The 27,101-nt window shown below is 40.6% G+C and overlaps 2 protein-coding genes across 7 annotated transcripts in view; one reads left to right on the forward strand and one right to left on the reverse strand.

The window, feature by feature from the left end:
* The window catches only part of nav2a (neuron navigator 2a), a 164,111-nt gene extending 147,096 nt beyond the window's left edge, over window positions 1-17,015 (forward strand). For 5 of the 6 annotated variants that reach the window (XM_088412194.1, XM_088412190.1, XM_088412191.1 and 2 more), the window contains 18 exons: window positions 1,806-1,829; window positions 2,123-2,197; window positions 4,294-4,377; window positions 4,463-4,586; window positions 4,669-4,838; window positions 6,701-6,873; window positions 7,585-7,738; window positions 7,821-8,010; window positions 8,813-8,913; window positions 9,234-9,329; window positions 9,401-9,578; window positions 10,877-11,112; window positions 11,181-11,335; window positions 12,714-12,785; window positions 12,861-13,057; window positions 13,140-13,258; window positions 14,005-14,205; window positions 15,197-17,015. In XM_088412194.1, the coding sequence (XP_088268320.1) occupies window positions 1,806-1,829; window positions 2,123-2,197; window positions 4,294-4,377; window positions 4,463-4,586; window positions 4,669-4,838; window positions 6,701-6,873; window positions 7,585-7,738; window positions 7,821-8,010; window positions 8,813-8,913; window positions 9,234-9,329; window positions 9,401-9,578; window positions 10,877-11,112; window positions 11,181-11,335; window positions 12,714-12,785; window positions 12,861-13,057; window positions 13,140-13,258; window positions 14,005-14,205; window positions 15,197-15,322 (2,475 nt within the window). In that variant the 3' untranslated portion in view covers window positions 15,323-17,015. The remainder of the gene's footprint in view (window positions 1-1,805; window positions 1,830-2,122; window positions 2,198-4,293; window positions 4,378-4,462; window positions 4,587-4,668; window positions 4,839-6,700; window positions 6,874-7,584; window positions 7,739-7,820; window positions 8,011-8,812; window positions 8,914-9,233; window positions 9,330-9,400; window positions 9,579-10,876; window positions 11,113-11,180; window positions 11,336-12,713; window positions 12,786-12,860; window positions 13,058-13,139; window positions 13,259-14,004; window positions 14,206-15,196) is intronic. The other variant, XR_015865267.1, reaches the window with a different exon arrangement.
* Window positions 17,016-18,143: 1,128 nt separating this feature from the next.
* dbx1a (developing brain homeobox 1a) lies at window positions 18,144-23,688 on the reverse strand. Its single transcript, XM_088412195.1, has 4 exons — window positions 23,299-23,688; window positions 23,124-23,228; window positions 21,086-21,285; window positions 18,144-19,689 (listed from the first exon to the last, which is right to left on the reverse strand). Exons 1-4 carry the CDS (start codon window positions 23,642-23,644, stop codon window positions 19,411-19,413), a joined length of 930 nt encoding a protein of 309 aa, XP_088268321.1. The 5' UTR covers window positions 23,645-23,688; the 3' UTR covers window positions 18,144-19,410.
* Between the last annotated feature and the right edge of the window lie 3,413 nt (window positions 23,689-27,101).

Consider the following 27,101-nt stretch of genomic DNA (forward strand, 5'->3'; position numbering starts at 1 on the left):
CGTGTGTGCAGACAGTTAATGTCAAAACCAGACCAACATGTTTTGTCTTTTGTTTGCAAAATGATGAAATAATGTGCGCGCGTGTGTGTTTGCGTGTGCGTTAATAACTTAATCCAACCACAGCTCCAAACGCCCACACTCCACACACACGCTTGGCCCGGCCTACATTTACACCACAGCCAATCGGAGTTGGTTGTTTGCCAGTTAGCCACGCCCCCTTCTCCTTCCGCGGACCGGTACTCTCACCTGGGCAGGTGTAGCACACAAACTCCCCGAAAGTCCATTTGGATCGGGTGTTGAAATCCGACTGGAGGCATAATGATGGCGACTTTCCCCCTCGCGGGCGCTCTGGCATCTTTTCAACTCACGGTAGGGTTGAGAAGGTCAGGGGAAATTTCACCTCATCTTTCGGCCTCTCCGATTCATATCAACGTGTCATGACAAGATTTTTGTTTGAGCCGACGGGATCGAGTCGCAAATGCTTATCCGGTGTTGCCGTGCGAACGTGTTAGGATTTTGGAGGTGCGATTAACGTGTACTGCGTGATTCCTTGACAAAGTTTGATTGACAGCTTATGTGTGTACGCCTGCGTGCGTGCGTCCTCAAACTGAACTTCACATGACCGGACTCTCAGGAATTTTAAAATGTCACCGGAGGTGGCTGCCGCCCAGAAGGGGAAAAAAAATATATCATTACTCATAACAATTCTCTTTGACAGCCACGACGCTTCTTGACTTCCTGTTGAGATGGATTTTGACTTCTGTAGACGGCAACGGCAATGAATGATTTCATTTGGAAACAAACGAGCCAGATTTGATTCTAGAGTTCTGTTGTCATATGCATAGTAATACCACACTATGAAATTCTTATTCCGTTTGCTTCCCCGAGCAGACTACATTCCATAATCGAGCAAATAATAAAGTAGGCAATAGAATAGAATAGAACAATAAGGGCGGTAATAATGAACCAGTCGTAAATGAATAGATTTACATTCCGAGCATATTACGGAGTAGATTGAATGAAAAGACTGTATACATTTATGGGACATTTATGAAAACTGGATGCTGGCTTGGACTAGTTTGGAAATATGACCCGGAAAATTACACAAATAGTTTACGCACGATTTTATATCTGTTCACATTTGTGTAAAATCGCAGGAAACTCAATGTCATAAATCCTAATCAAAGGCATCTCAAAAATTGAAAATTTGAATGGTTTTATATGGTCCAAAATTTGGACAATGGTTATTTTTGTCGACAAAATCTCGCACGTCCAGCTGCAATCAGATAGAAATGTCAGAATCGTTGCATTTTGAAATTTGACATGTTTTAATCATCTGCTGGAAATTTCAGCTCCCTTTTTTTTCAATTGACATTAAAAATGTCATGAAAAACGTTGATTGGAATGCAATCATTTGATTTGCTGATACCTATCGACGCCCTGGTATGTTTCTGCTGTCTAATTGTTTATGAAGATGGACGAAATTTAAGAACCGTCCTTCAGGACGCATGTTTTCCGTTGTACCTAAAAGCGTAAATACGGGCTTTGCGCGCGTCATTGTTTTGGGTCGCATACGTGAGCCTCGGCGTGCGCTTAGCCTTTCCGAGTATTGTTACCATGGTAACAATAGGACACGCTGGGGATATGTCGGCGAAATGCCTTCAGGACCGAAAGATATGGTACACCGCGCCATCCTGACTTGATGAAAGTGAGGGGCTGAAATCTAGAACATGATCTTGGCTTGTTTTCAAGTCAAGGGCCATCCCATAATGATCATCTCTCCTTTTCGCTTTGTTTCTTCACAGAATGAGGAGAAGTCTCAGTCAGAGGTAAGTCAAGCCGTGTTCAATAGTTGGACTTGTTGGAACATTTGGGGGGGGGGGGGGGGGGGGGGGGGGGGGGGGCGTCTTTAGTTAGATCCTGTTACACGTCTACTTGGGACTGACCATGTTCTTGTCTGAACACCTGCATGGACCACCACAGGCACGTTTGTTGCTCCACTCCGGAGGCCCCCCGTCATTTATCACCACCTTAGTTTTAGGCGTGCGTGCAAATTGCAGGTTTTTATCAGGCGGCTTTTATGTCGTTTTTTTATGAGTTTTTTTTTTTTTTCTTTTCTTAGATCCGCAAGTTACGCCGGGAGCTGGATGCCTCCCAGGAGAAAGTTTCCGCCCTAACGACGCAATTGAGTGCCAACGTGAGTGCTGCTTGTTGTTTATGCCGCACCGCAATTGTGTTGTTTATTTACACTTCTTGGGGTTTGCTCACTCACACAAATATTTTATAATTTTAGAGGTTTTCATAAAATCATGGTTATGTTTCCATCCGTCCATCCGAGCTGCTAATCCTCATAATGGTCGCAGGCTTGCTGGTGCCTATCCCAGCAGTCTACGGGGGTTAACTGTGATTAAGAAGTTAAAAATGTTTTACAGCACTAATATATATATATATATATATATATATATATATATATATATATATATATATATATATATATATGTATGTGTGTGTGTGTGTGTGTGCGTGTGTGTGTGTGTGTGTCTTTTGACTCATTTGAACTATCCTCTCAAGTCCTAGTTTGCTCTTTAGAGGACATGGGCTTTCCGTGTCTCATGTGTTGGAGTCGGATGAAATTAACTTCACTCTTTAAGTCAGTGATGTCAAATATCATCCAACTATATGTGAAAAACAGGACCGATCCAGTATTTGGGTCACTTTGACACATCTTTTCTTATTTATTTTAAACAGAACGGTTTTGAGACAAGTTGGACACAATCGAAGACAAAAATAGGCTGTGTGTTACACAATTAAATCAACTTTAAGGCAAGACAAGCAAGCAACTGATGATAAACACAAAAAAAGGCAGGCGCCAACAAGTGGCTTCATGCTCCAATTAATTTGCTCTCAATTTGAAAAGGCTATATGTATCGCTACCTGCAGAAACCATGTTTATGATTGACATTTTAAGATCCTGGGGAAATGCGCTTTGACTGCCAGACCATGCAATTTTATATCTGATGCCGTCATAAAGAAAAAATAAAACTTTGAACATCTCCAGGCATGATGGGTTGCTGCCACCTTTTATTGCACAAGCCTCGCTATGCTTCGCCGCTTATCTGCCGCCTGACTCATTGCACGTGGGCGCTCCGACAGCGACAGAGATATGCGGCCCAGGCAAAGGTTTTAGATTACGACACTTGTGTCTTAGCACACTGCTATGGCCCAGATTTGCCCCGAAAATTTACAGCCAAGATTTCAAGTTATATGAGAGTACTGGAAAAGCAGCTCGCTTACAAGTGAGTCTAGTTATGTGCCAGCGATTGGCCGGATGGCCTGCAGCCCAGGATCCAGTGCAGCGCCTTTGTTCAAATGTATAATTTCACACACTCCGACCCGTGGACAGATGACACATTTTCGGGACGCGCCTCGATGCCCCAAAGCCAACGTTCAAAGAGCATCTTTGTTTCCAGCGGTCTCATCTTGAATCAGACGTCATTCGGCACCTTACTCAAGTCTCGCACGTGCTTTCAGTTGTCTTTCACACACTTTCACTTTTGCCTTTTCACGTTAGCCTCAACCAAGATACATACAAGATATATATTTATCCCAAAATGTTGTGTCATATTCATTAGAAAAGTTACATTTTTAGTGTGTACCTGGGTTTTTTTGGACAAAACAACCATTTTTTGGGTTTAAAGTATCTGCTACTCCAGCCCAAAAAGTCCGGTCAATGTTAATAAACGACCCAAAGTTGTTTTGTACAACCAACATCCAACAAATACAGCCCAAAAATTTGTGACTAAATGCATAACCCACTAAATAACCCTGTTTTGTGGGTTATTTCATTTTAAAATGAATTTCAAAACATCACATATACATTCTTTTTTTTTCATCTTCTTTTGAAGCTAAAGGAATAATTCAACTATTTTTCGCGTGTCGTTGCATAAATTAATAAGAACTGAAAAAGAAAACCCTTAAATTTAGTGGGCGCTCGTTACCTACAAATCCTTTATTTTTCGACACTTAGATTATAATTTGAATGTTTTAGCTGCAAGAATTTAAGGAGGTTGATGTACACATGTAGTTTTTTTTTAACAATCCAGGTTTTTTTGGGGCCCAATTCATGCCCATACCCATTCAGCCCAATGAATAACACGTAAATTGAATTTTGACCCAACGGTTTGCGTCAGTCTGTTTTTGACCAAATTTGCGTGCAAAAACAGATCAATTCTACTTTTTATTAACAAATGGATGTTTTTCGAGGCGAAACGTAAACGTGTCAATGTCCCTTAGGCTCACCTGGTGGCGGCGTTCGAGCAGAGTTTGGGCAACATGACCATCAGGTTGAAGAGCCTCACCTTGACCGCTGAGCAAAAAGTAAGAGAAGTCCTTTGTGGGGTTTTTTTTTTTTAACCACGCAGAACTGCTATTCCCATTTACGTTTTTGGTTTTACGTTTTCAGGATTCCGAGCTGAACGAACTGAGGAAGACTATCGAGCTGCTGAAGAAGCAAAACGCGGTGGCCCAGGCCGCCATCAACGGGGTCATCAACACCCCTGAACTCACGCCTAAAATGGAAAGGACAGGTACACGCAGATTTGCATCAATTTCCGCTTCACAAATACCATAAAGAGTTTTGTCCTCCGCACTGATGTTGTTGTTCTGCAGCTGGCAGTAACGGCAGCGTTCAGCAGCAGCATCATCAATCGGAACTGCGAATCAGGAGGCAGCACTCTTCCGACAGCGTCAGCAGCGTGGCCAGTGCCACCAGCCATTCCAGCATGGGCTCCAACATGGAAGCCGATGCGAAGAATAAGAAGAAAAACAAAAAGAATTGGGTAAGACAAATCAGGATATTACATCAATGGGCCTGAGTGTCAAATTTATACAAACTGCATACAAATATGTTTTTTTTTTTTTTTGTCTCTGCGTGTCTTGGCCTTGCATGTTTGGCTTTCCTCTCCAGACAACTTTCACGGGTGAAAAGGTGATTCTTCCCTGGACTAATTGATTTTTGACTGATTTGCTCATTTCTAGGACAATTTTGTTTGAAACCTATAGCTTCAGTTTTAAAGATACACAAATACATGATCACAGATTTTCTAGCACATTTCAAATCAAATACCTTGAAAGACCGATGGAAAAAGAGTATATTTTTTTTCCCTCTGGACTTAAAAGCTTTTACATTTTAGTGGAATGTCCATAGGATACAAAAGAATGTCAGAAATCAGGGGACTGTTTTATGTGTAAAAACAGAGCAAAAAACTGCTTTATAAGGATGATTATGGGGGTACATACAGTATTATTCACTGGATTTTACGGTAGTCTGCCCGTCTACTTGCAAACAGGGCTAACTCACTAATTCTTTTTTAAGCAGTTTTACATTGACAAATTTGCTTTAGTCAGTAATTCTTTCTTTCTTTGTGACTTGAAGACATTGTTGTGCACCGCAGGACAAGTCAGAGACGATGACGTACGCAACTTCTAACCTTTCCCTTTCTGTCATCGCCGTATGTGGCGTTAGCTCCCTGTGTGGTTCAGAACCCCATCAGAATCTGGTAGTTGTGGAGGTGGTGCTTTGCGCTGGCGTTAAAAGACGAGCGCTTGTGTCAAGTTTCCTGCTTTAGGTGGCTGCGATAGGAACGAACCCCTCTAATCTGACTCGTTAGCTTAGTCGAGACCTTGCTGGGTGGGGGCGCCGCCATGCAGGTTCTCACAAGCTGTTCAGGGATCAGCCATAACACATTAACACTCCACATCCTGTGCTATTTTGTCTTCTCTTGTCTTCATTTGCTTCGCTTCATGCGGCAGGTCTATGAGGTAAGACCAGTGCATCCTGCTGACTAAAAGAAGCAGAACCCCCTTTTTAGGTTACTAACCTGTTTTCTGTTTTTAGTCCCCCTTTTGCCAACTGCTAGTATTTTCCTCACCTTGGTATGGCCTTCCCTTACTCACACTCCTTTTTGTAGGACCTGGAGCTCTTTTCAGAGAAAAGAAAAACACCCTGAAATACTTGAACACGCTCATAAAAAAAAATAAAATTGGGGGATTGATTTCCCCACATACAGTTGGGTCAAAATTGACCCAAATCTTGGGTCGATCCTTTTTTGCCCCAGGGATTGGGTCAATTTGACATCAACTTTTAGACTTGTTGAGTAAAAAAATCACCCATTTTTTTTAGCTTCACCCAGCTATTGGGTCAGACGTTTTTTGATCCATAATTGGCTGATTTTTCAGTTTGTTTTAATAAAAAAAACAAACTTCTGGATGAATAGTTGCAAATTTGAAAAAAATTATAATGTGCATGCTCTACTCCAGTTAAAAAGATTCAGTTTCTTTGAGTAGGTAGAAGAGTGAACGATAACCAATGAAATATGCGTGGAAGAGTAACAAGTATTCCAGGGCGATTTTTTTCCACCGAATCCAAACCCGCTCGAAAGATATGAATCTATCCACCATCATTTTACATCGATTCTAACTTAATTCAATAGGCAAACAAAACCTTCCCAATAGATATGCAGAAAAACATTTGTCAAGGCTGTCTGACTCACTGGCAGTTTTTCACAGCCAACTTGCTCTGCTTTTCCTGGCATGACCCCGCACCTCCACCCTGCTCTTATTTTTGGACTTTTTCCAAGCCTTCAACTGCATTTTATTGTCTCTCACTCTTACTTCTTTTCTCTCTTTTCATTACCCTCAGTTGCGAAGCTCCTTCAAGCAGGCGTTCAGCAAGAAGAAATCTCCCAAATCGGCTTCATCCCACTCGGATATTGAGGAGATGACCGATTCTTCGTTGCCTTCCTCCCCGAAACTGCCTCGCAATGGCACCGTTGCAACCAACCACATGCTCAGGAACACACACTCCAACTCGCTGTATGTACACCATATATATATATATATATATATATATATATATATATATATATATATATATATATATATATATATATATATATATATATATATATATATATATATATATATATCGGGAGATCAGAAAGCCTTAAGATTCTTGTCGCTAAAAAACGACTTAATTCCGCTAGCACTTTATCGCACGGAAACTGTTGCCAGCGTTAAGCGCAGCCTCTAGCATCAATTAGTTGCTAGCTAGCAGCGCTTGAGTGCTTCATTTCGTCTAATTAGAGCAGTCAGATTACCATTCAAACGCAGTTTAAAAGATTGGTTTTGATGCTGATAGCATGACAGTTGCCGTTCGTACTGATCACTTTTGACCAAAGCAGACTGACTCAAATGTGAGTTCTGTGGTTCTCACATCACTTTGTCTCAACCAAAATGTATGGGGAAAGAGTTATCAAAGAACTCAGTGTATATTTTACTTTAAAAAAAAAACAATTTTGATTCTCAAAAAAAAATTATTGAGATCAAAACTGAAAAAATTATGTTAGGCCTGACAAATTTTGCAAAAATTCTGTCTGGTATCGTGGACTCATGGAATTTGTGTCCTGTCCCATCTTATTACATATATTTCACCAAGTACTCAAAAAATACTTCTAAAGTCATGACATTCATCACTCTCGTCAACATTTATTTATTCATTTTTATTTTTTTTTAATGCACACCCAGATTGTCGGAATGTTTGGACAGCGAAGCGGAGACAGTGATGCAACTGCGGAGTGAGCTACGGGAGAAGGAAATGAAACTGACAGATATCCGCTTGGAAGCGCTAAGCTCCGCCCACCAGCTGGACCAACTACGAGAGGCCATGAACCGAATGCAGGTATGAGGACAGACGCGAGCAAATTACTCGCCGCCGGAAATCCGTCTCCGTGTTTGACGTGCCGCTTCGGCCGCGTTTACAGTTGGAGATTGAGAAGTTGAAGGCGGAGAATGATCGCCTGAAGCTGGAGAATCAAGGCAGCCGGACGGGCTCGCAGGTTTCCATCGCCGCGTCTCCACCCCCGCACGCACACGGCCAGCAGGCCCAGGGAACCAATGCGGGCATCTCACAGCATAGTCTGAACCTCGCCACCAGCGAATCCACCAGTTTGGGTACGTTCTCCCAAGTTTACAGCTGAAGCTATACAATAATTCCGGTGTTTGGATAGCCTATGGAAAGTTCAAATCCAATATTGAGTATTTCCATCAAAATCGATGCTCTCAAGCAATCAAAATATTTTGAATAATGAACTCATTTTTGCATTTTTTTTAAAGAGTCCAGACATTCAATACCAGGTACTTCATTATATAGATCTTTTTTTTTTTTTTTTGCAACACCCCCCCCCCCCCCCCCCCCCCCCCCCTTGGGGGGGCCCAAGGAAAGAGAAAACATTCCGTACGCCCCCTTCTTGTGGTGATGATAAGTCTACCTAGAATTATTTCTTTTTTAACATTAACAAATGAAAAAAGTCATGGAGATTATACAGATTTCAGCCTATTCTAAATCTGAAAAAAATATTTTAAAGTTCATCAAAGTGCCCGGAAACAAACGTGTCAATCTTTATTCGGACTAGAAACATTTTTGACCAACTGAATCGGAACAAATGAATAAAAATTAATAAATGTAAAACGATCTTTAACGTTAACACTCTTAGTACATTAAAACCTAAAGTACTCGATTACTTTTTGTATCTTAGAAAAATCAATCTTCAATCAATTATTCAATTACTAACCCTGGAGAAACTGATTACATTAGTACTTAATCAATTACATTAAATTAAGATTACTTTATTTACAAACACGTTTTCAAAATCATGAAAAATATGACTACAGGGAATTGGATGTCTCCATCCAAATGTAAAAATATGTCTTTGGGATTAAATGAGCTAATGAGTCTTTGATCTGTTCCTTTCAGACATGCTGCTGGATGACACAGGTGGAGACGGGGCTATGAGGAAAGAGGGTCGCCACGTCAAAATTGTGGTCAGCCTTGACGAAGACGCTTTGTGGGGACAGGTAAGACGAAATAAAAAAAACAAACAAAAAAAAACAATTTTGATTGTTTATGCACTAGCGTCATTCAAATCTTATGCAGTATTTTGTTTATTTCGTTGGCCTGTTCATCAAGGAATTTCACATCCAAGACAATGTATTGAAATAAGACACTAGGGAGCTGAAATTTCACCCAACGTGTCAAATTTCAACATGCATCACACTAGCAGGAGTGTGCCATCCCTCGGATAAAATACTGCGAGAATGATGTGGAAGAAAAAGACCGAAAATGGTTCGAATACTGCACATAATGACACACAGTTCGGGTGTTCTCTCAATGGTAGGAGGCTCGCTCTCCTAGCTTTCTGATTGGCTGCATCGGCGTCAGCGGTAAGACCAAATGGGATGTGTTGGATGGAGTGGTCCGCCGCCTTTTCAAAGTAAGCAACGGCGGATGAAAACGTTATTGTATGCTGTACACCTGGAAAAGACTTTTTTTTTTTTCTTCTAGGAGTACATCACCCACGTGGACCCGGTAAGCCAGCTGGGCCTAAGCTCTGACAGCGTGGAGGGATACAATATCGGAGACATCCACAGGCCCCGGAGCCCCGGCGCCGCCCACACCCCCGAGCTGCTCCCTTGCGGCTACCTGGTGGGAGACAGCAACACCATCAACATCCAGCTCAAAGGTATCAACGTGCATTTGAACTGGGCTGGCAGTGAAGGAGTTAAGAGCTCAGCAAATTCAAGCCATTAACTCTTGAAAATTCATAGCTGTCAACTAAAAGTCGTTGCGGTTATTATTGCATAGTAACGCTACACAATGAAATTCTTATTCTGTTCATTTCCCCGAGCAGACTTACAGTCCACACAATAGAGCAAATAATAAAGTAGACAAAGTAGGCAGTAAAAACAGTAATGGAGCAATAAGGGCAGTGATAATGAGGCACTAATATTTTATCAATAATTCACTCATTCCATCCCAAAGACATATTTTTCAAAGTCCTGACATTGAATTCCATGTACTTATTTATACGATTTTTCCATTTTTGTCTGAAGGAGGGTCTAAAATGAATTTGTTCTGATGAAGTTAATTAAGTGCTAAAGTAGAGATAGTTTGCTCGTTCAACCTCAAAGACAAAATGTTACTTTTTTTTTTAAGTCAAGACATTCGATTACAGGTGTTTGTTCTAGGGTAATCGAGTACTTTAAGGACTAAAAGTACTGTATTCAATTACTTCAGGTACCAAAAGTATCAAAGAAATTAATTAATGTAGGCGCTTACGTACTTAAGTAATCAATTATTTTAGGTAAGTAACTACTAAAATAACCGATTACATTTGGTAATAAGCACTATAGTAACTAATTACATTCATGTAGAATGCAACTCATTTCTTCAGTACTTAATATCCAGAGTAATTAATTACTTTACAATTACTTATAATATTCCTTCAGCCAAATATTTAATAAATGTAAAAATGACATGATTAGGTACGTAGGATTGAAAGTCTGGATTTTACTAAGAGTACTAAGACTTTGCTAAGTACTAACTAAAGTAATCTATTAGTTTGAATCAGTGGTCTCCAAACTACGGCCTGTGGGCTATTTGTGGCCCACCATCCACATTTTAACATCCAAATCCCTTGACATGTACGATTTTTAGTAATCAAATACTTGTATCATTGATTGCTTAAAAAAATATGCAGAAAAGTAATTCATTACTAAATATTTAAGTTATCCATTATTTAAGGTCATTATTAAAATAATCAATACATTTGTTTAATTACTGTACTTGAAGTAAGCTCAACAAAGGAATTGATTTAGCTTGAGTTATAGCATTATGACACCCTAAGACAATTGAGTCCATTTTGGTTTGAATTGCAATGCATTTTTAATACGAATTTCTGGCGCCCGGACCGATGACGCGATATCACACACTGTAAGTAAATTACGCCGCCCGAGACCACTTTGCGTACGTTTTCCGCAGGTGTGAGCAGCGACAGCGTGGACTCGTTGGTGTTTGAAACGCTCATCCCCAAGCCGATGCTGCAGCGCTACGTCTCCCTGCTGAGGGAGCACCGACGAGTCATCCTTTCTGGACCCAGCGGCACAGGAAAGACATATCTGGCCAATCGGCTCTCCCAACACTTGCTGCTCCTCGAGGGCCGACCTCTGACCCCTCGCGCTGTCGTCACTTTCAACGTGGACCACAAGTCCGGCAAGGTGAATGCGCAAACGTGGATTGTGTGGACTGTAAATGTTCTGGCATCTGAAAGGTCGCCTCCTTGCAGGAGCTTCGCCAGTATTTGTCTGGATTAGCCGAGCAGTGCTGCAGCGGCGGGCTGGCTGAAGAGAGCCCTCTAGTGGTCATTCTGGACAACTTGCACCACGTCAGCTCCCTGAGCGAAATCTTCAACGGCGTCTTCAGCAGCGGCCACCAGCACAGGTCGCTTGCGCTCAGCATCGCTCGCGTGACCCTCACTGCTCTCGAAAACGCTCGTGTCAAAAAATAACCCAACTGGGTCAGTTTGACACAACTTTCTGGGTGGTTTGAAACAAGACAAGCCAAATTTTGAGGCTGTCTTGGAAAGAAGCACCCGGAAAGTTGGGTCGATTTCACCCGAATATTTTGGTCATTCCTTTTTTTTGGCGCATAATTGGGTTATTTCTGAACCAATAGTTTTTATCATGTATAAAGGTAAGGTAACTACAATATTAGAAGCACCTTTGAATATCATGTACACCCTAAAAGCAGATAGTTCAAAAAATAACCTTACGATGGGTCGCAAAAAGACTGACCCGGTATTTGGGTTATTTTGACCCACATTTCTAGATATGTTGTATGTTGGTCTGGGATGTGTGATACTTTCTTTTCAACCCGGAACCTTAGGTCAAATCGACCCAAATATTGTGTCAGCCCTTTTTGACCTATAATTGGGTTATTTCTGAACCAACAGTTTTTATCATGTATAAAGGTAAGATAACTACAATATTAGAAGCACCTTTGAATATCATGTACACCCTAAAAGCAGATAGTTCAAAAAATAACCTTACGATGGGTCGCAAAAAGACTGACCCGGTATTTGGGTTATTTTGACCCACATTTCTAGATATGTTGTATGTTGGTCTGGGATGTGTGATACTTTCTTTTCAACCCGGAACCTTAGGTCAAATCGACCCAAATATTGTGTCAGCCCTTTTTGACCTATAATTGGGTTATTTTTCAGCCAACTGTTTCTAGTTGCTTCTAGTTCTGCCTGATCAACTCACCAAAATATTAGAAAGTTTGACCTACACTTTAAAAGCATTTGGGTGGAGGACTGACCCAATAATTGGGTCATTTTGATCAAACTTTCTGGGTCGTTTTACAGAAATCAATCCAGTTTTTGATGTTCTCTAGAAGAAAATGACCTGTTTTGGGGATTGTTTTGTGCAAAACAACCCAAAAAGTTGGGTCTAAATAAAACAAATAATGGCTAGGGTCACCCATATTTTTTTTAAACCAAACTGTAAACAGGCAAGACTTTGCCCAAATTTTTGGAAGGACCCTTTTGGGTCATTTCTAACCCAACTGAGTGTCACCTCCAATCTGCCGGCATATTTTGACATAAATCGGCATGAACTTTTTTTAAAAATCTGACGGTCGATAATAGGGCGTGTTAAATCTGTTAACTTCAAACATGTCCTGCAGCTTTTGTTTTTGTTTAAAATCCAATCAAAGATAAATAAAGGTTTGGCATGTTTGTTCATTTTAAACTTTTGGAGAACTTTGTTTACCATAGACAACAATAGGGCGCTTTCTGATGTACATTTTTTCCCTTCAGCCCATACATCATCGGCACCATGAGTCAAGCTACGTCGTCGGCGCCCAACTTGCAGCTCCACCACAACTTCAGGTCACTTTCAACTCCCGTCTGCTACGCTGACCCGTAAACGTGGAATTTGACTTCAAGGTGTCTTGGCATCATTAGGTGGGTGCTGTGCGCCAACCACACAGAACCGGTCAAAGGCTTCCTGGGTCGCTTCCTCCGGCGGAAGCTGATCGAGATGGAAATCGGCAGTCGAACGCGCAACTTGGAGCTGGTGAAGATCATGGAGTGGATCCCCAGGGTGTGGCACCATCTCAACCGCTTCCTGGAGACGCACAGCTCCTCGGACGTGACCATAGGTAAGGGCTCGTCTCGTTTCTCGGGAAGAGGAAACGGAGAGGCCGCGCGGTGCTAATTCGCGCGGGCGTTTGTGTTTGACAGGTCCTCGTCTCTTCCTCTCATGTCCCATCGACGTGGAGGGGTCCAGGGTTTGGTTCACCGATCTCTGGAATTACTCCATCATCCCATACATGCTGGAGGCTGTCCGAGAAGGATTGCAGGTACTATAAACACGCATATGATTTTGAGGATTCTATATTCACTCTTTTATCTCCTCAGTGTCAATTTTGACCCGATTTGGGCCCTTGATCTAGACACATGTAACAAAAGGCATTAAAAGAATACTTGGAGGCTAAAAAATTGCTATAGAGGTCAAAAGAGGTAGAGGTTCAAAACGGCACCATTCGTTCGGTCGTAAATCGCTTGCGGAAATCATCATAAATCGTAAATGCTTGCAAATGTGACTGATTTGATGGCAAAATTTACACCCAGGGGTTAGTGCCAGACCGTCTTTACAAACATTTTATCTAACGATTCCCACGGAAAAAAAAAATGTAGTTGATGTCAATGGTGCGCCTTAATACCTTTTCCTTTGACGTTTTTTTACGTCAAAGGCACTCAGTGTTGACATACGGTTATCACAATAATACCGAAAACTGGGACCTTTAACGGGCATATACGTATCGATGTTACGATCATATTTTTATGAGTCTAAATCTCCTATGTTTGAGGATCTGTCAATATTGAGTCCTGATCCTGATATTTTTTTTTTCGGGGTAATGTCTGTGTATCTCTGGATTCTTTTTTCTGGGTCGTAGCATACAAAGAAACCAATAACTAAATAAATATCCACACCACGGTTTTTTCCCCGTTTTTGATTTACTATTACTAGCTTCGTGAAGGACCGGTCAACCACCATCGACGCGTCATCAAAATATAAACCGCTTTCCACTCTTCCTTTCTACAGCTGTACGGCCGCAGGGCCGCATGGGAGGATCCCGCCGCCTGGGTCATCGATACCTACCCGTGGTCGGCTACGCCGGCTCCATCCGATTGGCCCCCGTTGCTGCAGCTACGCCCTGAGGACGTGGGTTTTGATGGCTACTCCGCACCAAGGGAAGGTGTCCGCAAAGATCCGCCTCAGAGCGACAGTGACGCAGACCCGCTGGTGAGTACGGTTGCCGATATATATATTTGGGTAGCATAAATAGCAACGATGTTGCTATCGCTAGCAATTTTCTTATTTCCTGCATGTAATGCATTTCTTGAATACGGTGAATATAATATACTATAGGCTAGTAGTTCTCAAACTTTACCCCCCTGTGATATGAATTTTCAGCAAAATACACCCTCATAAGTGCCAAAATATTTTTTGATGAAAAGAAAATGACTTTTCTTGACTCTTACGATTGCCAATATTGTTTATTTATTTCCAATAATATGATGGGTTTTTTTTTAACATAATTATAGACTGCATAAACATGTATACTGTTTATGGAGCATCACCAATAATATTGATATAATACGTATTTCTAAACAAAAGCATTTTTACCATAGTTTAACATGTACAGACGACTGCAAATAACTGGGGTAACATTGCCCCTCAAAACATTCATACAAATAATAATTTGCTACATCCCCGATGGCAAATTATGGCATTCGCCATGCATAGGGTAAGCGAGTGCTTCTCAAATAGTGAAATAGTCAAATAGTTTATTTTCAGTTCAGGCACTTTGGTGCAATTGATTATTTTTTTCTGTTTAGACTAAGCTGTAACCCATATAAACGCTGTATAAAAGTACCAGTTGTTGAAAGTGTATATTGTTTTTTTTTTCTTTTGTTAATGTTAAAAAGGATACAGGTTTAGGGATACTTTTACGCTTTTTATAGATAATCTTATTTATATTCAGCACATTGAGTGCAAAATATAATTGAAAAGCACTGGGGTAAGAAGTGGAGCCCAGTAAAAATGGATCTTTGACGTCTATAGTCGTCAGTGGCACTGACTGAGTTAGTAAACATTCAAATAGCTTTTCTGACACCCGTAGAAGCCTTCGGTAACTCGCTGTCCTCCTGAGGTACCTTCACGCGTACCCCCTTTTTAGACAAAGTTGAAATGAGCATGGTCGAGCCATCCAGTTTCTCACCTCTCGCGCTAGATGAACATGCTGATGCGCCTGAAGGAGGCGGCGACGTCGTCCAGCCCTCAGAGCTATGACAGCGACTCCAACAGCAACAGCCACCAGGACGACATCCTGGACTCGTCGCTGGAGTCCACCCTGTGACCCGACTGACTGCTCTCACTGTGACAACGCCAGAAAATTCAGCCATCTCAGTTTGGGTGCAGGCAACCCAAATATTTATTTAAAAAAAAATAGGTGTTTCAGAGGACAAAAAAAGCAACTCAAGATTTCGCTGCACTGTTTTTTTTGTTGTTCTTTTGTTTTGTTTTTCACCACTGTGGCCCGTGGCTCCTCTTTCGGGGAGCTTGACATCAGCGTCAGACGGAATAAAAGCACACAGCCTGCCAATGTACGAGGCACCATTTGCGATCAGCACCAGCCATCACTCAAGTTACGTCATCTGGCGGCAGTACACCGAATAGGCCTGAAGGTGGCGACACACGCTTCTCTACTGAAAGGCTAGTCTGCAGCTACACTTGACATATGACGCTACTCCAATTCGTTTCATTTTTCATGTGTATGGTTATGTAGCATGGCAAAAAAAACAGCGAACTGTAGCTATATATATATATATATATATATATATATTACTGTGGTGCTGTCAAAGTTAGGGTTAAGAGTTAACTTATTAAGTGTAAACAAATATTAACTGACTTTTAGTTATTCTTTCCCACCTCTAACTTTGCTACCAAACTTGACTGACTCGTTGGAAAAATATAATACCGCAGACTTTGTATAACCATTCAAAGATGGTATTTGTTGTACATCGTAGGCGAAAGTAAAGAAGAAGGTAAAATATATATATATATATATATATATTAAAAGAGCAAAGATGAAATCTATCTTTTATTGTTCAACAATTGGATGTTAATTCCAAGTTTTTACTCAAGTATTTGTTACAAGCATTGTGAAAAATTAAATAATGTTTGAAAAACACAATGATTTAAAAAAAATTGCTTGACAGCACTAATATATATATATATATATATATATATATATATATATATATATATATATATAAAATTTTGCATTCCATGTTTAAGTCTCATGGTCATTAGTAGCACAAAAGTTCTATGGGTGCTGTACGGTATTTAAACAACAACAAAAAAATGCCTTACTTTGTTTTTTTGTTTGTTTTTGTTTTTTTTAATCAAACGTGTTTTGTTTCTTGGTCTCAAAAGGCTGTAACCATGGAGGGCTCCAAGTCGACCCCCCCCCCAAGGTTTTTGAGGGAGACTTGTCGACAATTCATCAACAAGCGATACTGTGTGAATGAAGAGGAGTGAATGGGGTAGTAAAGTTGGATTTGCATACTTGGCCCACTGATGAGAAGCTGGTGCAAATAAGGTACAATTCCAATGTGCTTGCTGGTTCAAAACAAATGCGGAGCGGTTGGCTTTTGAAACTTTTATACCTCAGCCGATCTTTGAGCACGTATTGTTTTGATTATGATAAGATTTGATAAATGATCAGCTCATCAGCCGGAACTTCATAATGCTCCTGATCGTTTGAATCAGGTGTGTTGCAAAGAGAGATTTGGAAAACACGCAGGACACGGGCCCTTGAGAACCGAAGTTTGTTTTTTTTTGGGCCTTAAAGGGTCAACGTGGGAAAGAATTCTGATCTAAAATTTTGACTTTTAAATGTGAATTCTGAGAATAATGAGACAATTCTCGCAATAAATTCAGAAGAATTCTGCCTCTATTCTCAAAATTCCCACTTTAAAGTGGGAGTGTGATCGATTTACATATATATATATATATATATATATATATATATATATATATATATATATATATATATATATATATATATATATAAAATTTTGCATTTATTTCATGTTTGCATGTTCACATGGGAAAAACAAAAGTTTTTGTCTCGCATTTGGCCTTCATTTTACCATTCATTTTAACATGTATCTATAAATACGCATTTGAATGTATTCAAATGTGTCCAAGTCGATTTGTAAGAATACATAAACGAGTTTTCCGATGAAAAATAATTCATCCACAATGGCATTTCCGTGCTTCTGTAAAAGCGTATATGCTGCTTTGTTTATACAGCTGATAATGTATGGACATAAATGGGGTTTAAAGATAACGTTCGATGATGGAAGTTTTATTTTGAAACCTCATAGCTGCCTTTTGGATGGACAAAGTGTTAAAAAGAAAAAAAAAAAAAAGTCATGTAGCCCAGCACAGCTTCAGTCCAATGTGAGTCGGTGTTTTTGTCACCAATTCTATGCAACATTCATCAGGATCTTTCTGTGGAAGTCAAAATTTGAATGTGCTCTGCTGAGAGTCACGTCATCACGTTTTGGGCCCGAGTGTTTTTTATATTGATGAGTGCAAAATGAAGCCTCATGGAGCACTTTTGATTTTTTTTTTTTCGCTCCTTTATGTGGAACATTTTGTTTAAAGATGCATTGGAAATGTAATATATTCCCATTGCGCTAGCCTTTATCTTCAAACCAAGAGCACCATCTAGAGGGGTGATAGAATATCACAAGTGCTTCATGAGGCTTCACTTTCCCCAAATATGGTGTTTTTGTTTGGGTCCGCCTAAGCACAAGAGAGTCTAAGAGGTGAGGACTTTGTTCAAGCATTTAACAATTCTTTTTTTGTTGTTTTTTTTTACAAGCTCAATGAATGTTTAAGTCTTCTTTGCTATGTAACATACTGTAACTTTACTGTAAATATTTCATGATATTTCAGCAATTTTGGGCTACACTTTTCTAGCTGATTTGTTACGGTACTTGAAAAGAAGTATTTTGTGTACAGCCTCTAAATCTTGAGCACCGCGGTGCTTTTTGTCATCGCGGAGATTCTGATATCACTGTCTTAGTCTTAAGTTATTGTGATTCGAATAAAAAAATATGGTTATTTATGATTGGATTTGGTATCACCGTTTTTATTTTACAAAACTCAAACTTGAATGTGTACAGGTTTATTTGGTATTTGTACAAAAAGCAAAATGAACATATATACACCACGTCATACAACATATGTATCAAACAAACTCGTATAAATTATTAATGAAATAGCTACATTTTTTTTCAATAAACAACTCTATTCACCAACTCAATATTCTTGGCATAAAATTCCATACAAAACTGTACATTTCAACAAAGCTGTGCAAAAACAGCAAATGGTTTCTCAGAAGCAGATCCTGTCCACGGATAAATTTAGGTATGTGACAAAAGAAATGTAAAACATTTGTTTTTATCTGCAAGACCGGTGTCACTAAAAAGAGCTTGGGAAAAAAGTAAACAAACTGTTATAAATGTTGTAAAAATGTAGAAATTTAAAGAAGCTGTGATGCATTAAAGACATAGGAAAGCTAGCTGGACGATATGTCATGCTAGCATTTCTACGCAAAGCTAGCAAGCTACATTTTGGCATTGTACAAATTGGAGGAAACTTTGCGTGTCTACAGTGTTCCGTCGTTTATGGGTTACGTTCCCAAAAATAGCCACAGTAACCAAATTCTTAGAATTTTTTTTTCGATTTGTTTTAGTTTTTTTTTTTATTAAAAAAATCAACTTTAGAAATACAATTACCAAAAAAAAAAAAAATGCAAGGTGAATCGGCATGTAAGTTGTCATAAATGAACGTCCACAAATAAATTTTTTAGAACCTTTTGTTTCGTTCCTTTTTTTTCTTTAGTAAAATAGAAATGTCCAAAAAGATATTGTTTTTGGCTGGTCCGACATAAACAGAAGAGAAATAGCAATACAAATAGTGAGGTAAAACTATAATAGAAAATGGTGTTATAAATCAAAATCCGCGATAGAGTGAAGCCGCAATAATAGAAGCGCAAAGTAACGAGGGAACACTATAAAAAGGCAAGCTAGCTTTCAACATTTGTTTGGCGGGCAAAGACGTTAGCTTGTCGGTGCCTGCGATAAACAGAAACATTAAAAAAAAATCCAAAATTTGAAAATGGTGTGATAGCGGAAATTCCGTTGTACATTTTTTTATTAACGCGAAAACTATATTAAGTCGTAGTGCGTTTAGTTAGCGGTGCGAGCAAACTCGCGTGACGTCATCGCCAGAAAATGGCGGAAACTAGTCAATTTGTCACACCGAATTCAATCAATGAAACCCAAACGGCGTCCGCGGGTTTCGAACCAGGACGGTATCTTCCTTCCAGACGTTTTCTGAAAAAGTCTCGTAAGTAAAGCGAAAGTCCTAGGATACGGTTATCTCCTCGTCGTCTGATTCTGAGAAGTCCGAGTGTTTGCTGGAAAGCGACGGCGACGAGACGCCGCACGAGTCCGTCGTCCGCCTGCCGAAAGTTTCCTCCTCGTCCTCGTCGTCGTCTTCGGACTTTTTTCCCACGTCGCTGAGATCCGGGTGCGGGTTGGCCTTGGTGGGCAGCGTCTGCTCGCGGCAGCCGCCAGACGAGAGCAGCTCACGCTCCTTGGAGTTCCTCCACTTCATCCGCCGGTTCTGGAACCAAATTTTCACCTGGGGACGAAGCGAAGAGAATTAGCAAGGTATGCTAACCACCGATGTGTTGTAGTCATCTCATGCTGCGTTCATGAAGATGGGAAATCGGAATTTTCCCTATATTATTGTTCCACTTCAGAATTTAAAACAGTTGGGGGCAAATGTAAACAACAAAGATGGCCGATTCTGATCATTTATTTGATGTTGTTCATCACACACACACAAAATCTTTCATAATTTCCTTATTTCAAATATTTCAGTGCAGTGTAAAGGACTTTAGTATTTACATTTGTGAAAGCAATCGTCACCAACAAAATGGAAATTATTCAATTCACCGTTTACAATTTTTTATTTGCAGAGCTAATATCAGGGATTTTTGTTTCATATTTTTTATATGCTTTCCCGAAACCAGGCTTGTGTCGCTGAGATTTTGAGATATTTACAAAAATATACATTTTTGACAGAGATGTCCATTTTAGGAGTTCTACAAAAACAACCTCTCAACTTTCATTTCCACGCAGCCAAAAGGTTCAAAGGTGATGGAAGTGTTTGAAAATAAGAGATTTGTAGACAATGTGCACCATTGAAAGATGAGAATGACAAAACTTTAAATGTTTCTTTCTCAAAACTAAGGATTCCAACTTATAATTTTCATGCAACTTTGTCTATTTTTGAGCTACCTACATTCATTGTATTACTTTTTAAAATAAGTGTCAAATTCGAATATATCAATATCTCTGTTTACATTTTCTGGGACATAATTCTGATTTTGTAAAAACGCATCATATTCATGTAATATAACCTACAGTAAATAATGTCTGCATTAATTTCATTTTAACTACATTTATAGTGAAATATCTAAATGTATATTCAGCAACTCACAATTTTCGGAGGATTGCTACAGACAAGTTGTGAGATTTTCTGACACGCAGTAATGACTTTTCAAAGCTCTCCAAACAAAGGTTAAAAGTTGATTTTTTTTTCCATGCTATTGATTAAGATTCAAGAGATTTATCGTCATATGCATCGTAACCCTACACAGTGAAATTCTTATTCTGTTTAATTTCCCGAGCAGACTTACATTCCACACAATAGAGCAAACAATAAAGTAGCTAATAGATGGCAATAAAACAGTATTAGGACAATAGAGACAGTGATAATGAGGAACTTATATAAAAATAAGATCCACATTCTTAACATATAATGGAGTAGATGGAGTGGAATAAACTATATGCATATGAGGATGACATTGCAAAATATTATGGAGCGCAAAATATTATTGCTCAAAGTTGCAGCAATAAACTGTCAATCACTTAAATACACGTTATAATTTGATTAAACATGAAAAGCAGTTAACAGACCCAAAATCTACCGAAAAACAGTCGTTACAACCTGGAAATATCCAATAGGGTACCTGTGAGTCTTTGAGGCCGAGTTTGGAGGCCAACTTTTTTCTGTCAGGCTTGCTGATGTACTTCTGTTTTTGGAACATCTTCTCCAAGGCTTTGCGCTGCACGTCGGAGAAGACCGCCCTCCGGAGCATTCCCCTGCGGGGCTTCCCCCTGGCCGCCAGCGGCCACGAGAAGGTTCCCGGGATCGGCACGGCAGAAGAAGCTTCATGAAGAGAGAGAGAGAAACAAAAAAAACAGGTAAACACCAAAGCCGATAATTTCAGGGCATTTCCATGTGTTGCTATCATTGAGGATGCCGGCATTGCGTCTGTTTTTTTTTTTTTTTTTTCTTTTGGGGGGGGGGGGTGAAATGGCACGAGGTGACTAATTAGCACATTTGGAGCATTGGTATGTAAAGGAGGCAGCGTTTCCTTGAAGGAGGCCTGCGTGGGCGGATAGAGGAGTTAATAAAGCGTGAACGGTAATTGTGTAGTAATGAACTAACATAGAAAAGACTCTGGACAGGCGGTGAAGGCCATATATTACGGCCACAAAAGGAGATTTACACTTTCAAACTAAACACAACCGCATACCAGAATCCTGATGCCCCCCCTCCCTCCAAAAAAAGGAGTAAGGGGGGGCTTTTTTCTTCTTTTTCTACTTGGTGCCCTCAAATCATTTTCATTAAATGAACACGAAAAGCTATTGAGGACGCTGAGTTTCTTTGTTGGCCCATTCAGCCCGGCCCATAAAAGGGACTCCGTCGCCATTATGATTAGTTTGAATGAAAGACTTTTATAGACTTTTCTAAGAGATTATTCTTCATCTCTACTCGCCAATGGCCGACTGAAAGGGCAAAAAAAAAAAAAAAAGTGAGAGGAGTTTGTGAGCAAAAACATTCTCAGCGGGGAACATTTTAATGCAATTTGGCGGAAAAAGAAACACCTTGACGACACCTCGGTTCTGATTGGACCTGAATCCCGACGGCGCTCATGTGATGCTCTTTGTCGCAGGTGTCAAAATTAAGGCCAAGGGCCACATCCGGTCCTGCACATTCTTTAAGACTTAGTTGTGTTTGTCAAGTAAGCTGTGCGTGCTCGCTTGTTTTTATTTATTTATGCAAAAATCTTCAACAAAATTACAAATAATCTTGTTAAATTTCATTTAGATATATACACGTTTATACCGTATGTGTGTGTTTTATTTATATATATTTATATATATATATATATATATATATATATATATATATATATACACACACACACAGTACATGCTTACACAGATTTACATATACACAGTGTATACAGTGAAACTGGTTTGAACCGAATCAAATCATTCCACGTGGAAAATTTGAGATTCGGATTGAATCATCTTTTATCGGTGATACTATATATAGAATGACGAGGCACGTTGACGCTTCCGACAAGTTCATTCAGATGTACGACATCAAAAAATGAGTTGCCTCATCCGCGCTCGAACCGAAGCGCTTCACATCGAGTCGTTCCACTTTCAAATTGAACCGGAATGGTTTTGGATTGAAAACAGTCTCGTATATGGGTGCGATAGCCCTGAGTTTTGAGCGCAAGCCCCTGGAGTTTTCAAAGCCTATCAATTTGTTTCAAATTTCATGATGTTGAAAGCATAACGACAAGGTGACCCCGGACCCAAATTGTGGTCTTGTGAGAATATAGAAATCTCTCAAAGGCGCCTAATGGGGAAATTAGTGCATGACTGGTAAAAGTCACTCTCCGGGGTGGGTGGTTCACCCCAGTGGGGGCTGACCAAATTCGTCACGGTGCCGGAAAAAAAAAACTTTTGTTGCCCGCCGCCGCGGTCTGGTGGCCCCCCAGGCTCTGTGGGAAAAAATACCCCCTAAAAAAACTCCCCTGAATGGGAAGCTGAGGGGGGGGCCGTAACCGGCCACCCCGCCTCTAATTTAGAGCGTGACGATTTGGGATAATTGGTTAATTAGGAGGTGGGTGGGTGGGTTTTGAGGTCTTTAGTGCATTGTGTCCGCTATTGCTTTTTGGGGGGAGAATGTGAAAGGTGAGGTGGTACCTGCGTGTAAATATGGCGTCCTGAACATGGGCTGGAAGGTTCCGTCAAAGCAAGGGAGGTGGAAGCTTTTGGAGTGCACGCTGTGGACTGTCGGCGGGGAAGGCGCTGCAGTCGGGGGAACACAAGTTAGAACGGGGTACGGCGTGACGTCACGTGACTTCGCGGTCGTACTCACGTGTTTTCGGTGAAGGCGCAAGGATGGCGCTCACTCCGAATTTGAGGAAAGTGGCATCCTTGCCGCTCGACGTTTTGGGGGAGCACGCGTCGCGCGTCACCGCGCTCGCGGGTGGCGAACCGCGATCCGCGCGCAAGTCCGCGAAAGACGAAGGCGGCGGCGGCGTCCGGGTGAGGAAGGCGGCGGCGGCCGGTCGGCTTATCCGCAGTAGGTCCTCCACGAGGAAGCTGGAGTGGGTCGGCAAGGCGGACGGCAAACTGTGCGGGGGAAGCGGGAGTGCCGCGCTCGCGGGCCGGTACAGACCCGGGTAGAGAGCTGGGGGCGCGATGACGCTTGGGATCATCATGGTCCCGACTTGGCCTGAGGAGTACTCCGCGTGTCTCGATAGTGATCGGGGGGGCGGGGGTGGGGGCTAGTGTCTTGGAGTGTCTGCAAAGTCCTCTGTGGTCACCTCGCTGTGGGCGAAGGAGCTTTATAGCTGCGGACCCCCCTCTCGAGGCACCACCCCTCTCGGGCCCGACAGGCTCAACAATGGATCCAAACAAAGTTCTCCTCGCGGGCCGCTTTCATGGCCCCTTCTCGCGCGTCGCCATCGGACCGGGGCGGGAGGGGGGGGGCAATTTATGATTGCATTAGACTTCATAAGCAAGCAAGACACAATGTGGCCACCACAAAGGAGGGCCACTCATCACTTTTGCATATGGGCCACTTTCCTTTCACGCTATTGTGTCGGGCCCGGACAATCTGGCTAATTAAAGAGCAATCTTTACATATTGTCTCATTATGTGAGGGCTTTTCATCAGTTTATTCGCCATTCCTTTCACGACGTGGAAAGTGTCTCCCAGAACCGACTGAAAAAAATATTCACCCGTAGATGATTTTAATAGACAGGCTGAGTCAATGTGTTTATTTTGACAGCTGTTTTCTGCGCATATGCGGAAATGTATCATTTATCCAGGTAGCGACAAGTTACAACTTGTGTCTCAAGTGTTGCAGATTTAACACATTTTCGCCACATTTATGGCTTTTCGAGGACTCGGTATATTCCCCCAAAGCAAAAAAAAAAAAAAAAAAAGAAAGAAAATGTGCTGCTAATGCTAACATTTTTATTTCCTGCACAGTGGCGAGACAATGAACAAGAGTGTTTTGCCTGATAATTTTGTATTCAAATCTACAGTTTTAATGACATACTTTATTCTCATAATTTGCATTCATTTAAAATAACAGTACAGGCACAGGTGCAGTCATAAATAATAAATAATGATAGTAAAAAAAAAAAAGTTCTGCAAATTTTTTAAAACGATATAGACTATTTATGATGCAAAAATTTTTTAAATTTTATTTTTAAATTTGAATCTTTTTTGAATACATTTAAAAAAGAAAAGCTTGCCTCTTATAACACAGTTTGGAACTACTGTACATTTTTAGTTGTATCTTTAGTTGAATTTGATTAATCAACGCTATAGACGGATCACGTACTGCACACTATTTTTTTTTAAATTTTAAATAGACATTGCAAATTTTCCAAAGTCATTACATTTAGCAAAAGGTTCCTTACTGTTCCTGTCACTACATTAAAAAAAATACATTTTAGATTTTATAATGCCCTATTAAAAACGTATGTACCTCTAGTGTGCACGACCATTTGAAGAACACTGATCTATATATAACAAATACACACTAAAAAAAGAATCAGACACATTTACAAAAAATATTGAATTTGACAAATTTGTTTTCACACAAGCGACACTGCAAATGAATTCACTGCAATTGTTTTCTTTTGCACAAATAACTCTACACACTGAGGGGTTTTGGACGAACAAACTCAAACATTTGGCCACCAAAATATTGATTCCTTTTGGACCCATAATTAGGTTATTTTTAACCTAACTCGGTTTAGAGCACTGAAACAACCACAAAGCAACCCCAAGACAATGGTCGTTTTGTAGAAAACAACCTCATAAATTGAGTTTTTTTATCTGCAAAAGTTGTGTCATATTGACCCAAATATCGGGTCGGAAAATGTGCAAAATGTTTATTCGTTTCTTGAATGTGGTTGCATTAAAAGAAAGAAAGAAATTCTCCATGCCAGCTCTTACCGGGACGCTTCCAAAAATGCAAATGGGTTTTTATAGGGTTTCATGGGATTTTCACCACTCAATCTGGCCCTCGTCATGGAATAACGTCTTAACGCGATTGGCGCTATCAAAACGCTTTAACAGATGTGTTAAATATCACTTTGTGCGCAAGCAAGCGGACAGGCAGGCGGCCGCGCACAACAGGAGAAGTGTGCGCTGCTGATCCTGTTAGGAGCATGAACTTTAAGTGTCAGCCTCAGCTGCGCAGGAGGCGCCCCCATCTCGCTCGCCCCCAGCTTCCAAGAAAAGACGGTTTTGTTCTGCTATTTTAACCGGCTGAATAAAAGTGCATCTGTGATTTGATTTCAAACGCATTCATGTGAGCGCTCGAATCAAACTCGCATTAATGCCACTTCGGCGGCCGATCGTCGTGTTCTGCAAGCTTTTACTTCGCGAAAGCGTTCAAGCGGAAAAATCGGGAGAGAGAAAGCACGCACGCAAAATGACACGCGATATCCTTGAAAAAATACAGTCATATAGAAGTGAAAAATGCATTAAAGTGACAAATTCACTTAATTCAAGCTAAACAATATTAAAGTACAAATTTGGGCCAATAGCAGGCCTTATTTCAATTCCCCGTTTCAGCCAATACGAGAATCGCTTATGTAGAAATTACAACTTATTTTTTAACCAAAACTTCATATTGTTTTGGATCGTAGGTTATTCCGAATAACCCAAAAGTTGCGTTGTCTTTTTTTTTTTTTTGAGCCATGCCGCTTCCAGAGTGCAACAATCATAACAAAAAAAAAGATCATTTCAAAATTGCATTTGTTCTATACTCTAAAAATAATTGGGTGAAAAATAAACAAATTGAGAGTCGAAAAATAGCGGGCCCATATTCGGGTATTTATTTATTTTTTAATATACAAAACGACTCAGTCTTTGAGGTAAATTCGAATAGAAATGATTCACTTTGGGGCTTGATTTGCACAAAACAACCCAGAAAGTTGGATCAAATTCACCCAAATATTGGGTCGGTCTTTGTAAAGTAGCAAGAATTGTGTACACTGACGAACCCCAAATGTTCGGGTTATTCTTTCAAACTTTTAGTTTTACGTATTCATAAAATAATCTACATTCATTAGAAAGAGGCGATTTCCCAATTCTGGTTGAAATTCTCTATATACTTAAGAAAATGTGTTTTGGAGGTTTACATCGATTTTTTTAGTTTCATTCTTCGATTACAACTTTCGAGTCCACTTGATACTAAGTGACATTTGTGGCGAAAAGCAGAAATAATTCTGAGATTAGTCACTTTTCAAGTGGCCAGGCTGTAATCATTCTGAGGGAACGCCCCCGTGAAATGATCGCTTTGCACATCACTCACCGATTATCATGGGCGCTGCGTGCACGAGCAGAACGCGCGCGCTCGCACCACTGAATCCGGCGACTCAGACACCTTCGAGAAGCGAGCTTCAAAGCTTTTTTTTTTCTTTTTTTTTTTTTATGAGACCATATTCGTTGACTTGGCTCCCTAAAATCCTCCTTTTGTACGAGCTAAGCAGATGGTTAGCAGGAAGCATGGGCGGCCCGGCCTGACCGAAACGAATTTCTATGAGCTTTGCTGGCTATAGCCTGCTCCAAACTGCCCTCTTCAAACAGCTGCCCGAGGCTCAATTAGAGCCATTAAAAGCACATCGCGGACATATTAACAACGCCCGAGCT

This window comes from Hippichthys cyanospilos, chromosome 4, assembly GCF_059441005.1.
Source record: "Hippichthys cyanospilos isolate Australia breed blue-spotted pipefish chromosome 4, RoL_Hcya_1.0, whole genome shotgun sequence".
Classification (NCBI taxonomy): domain Eukaryota; kingdom Metazoa; phylum Chordata; class Actinopteri; order Syngnathiformes; family Syngnathidae; genus Hippichthys; species Hippichthys cyanospilos.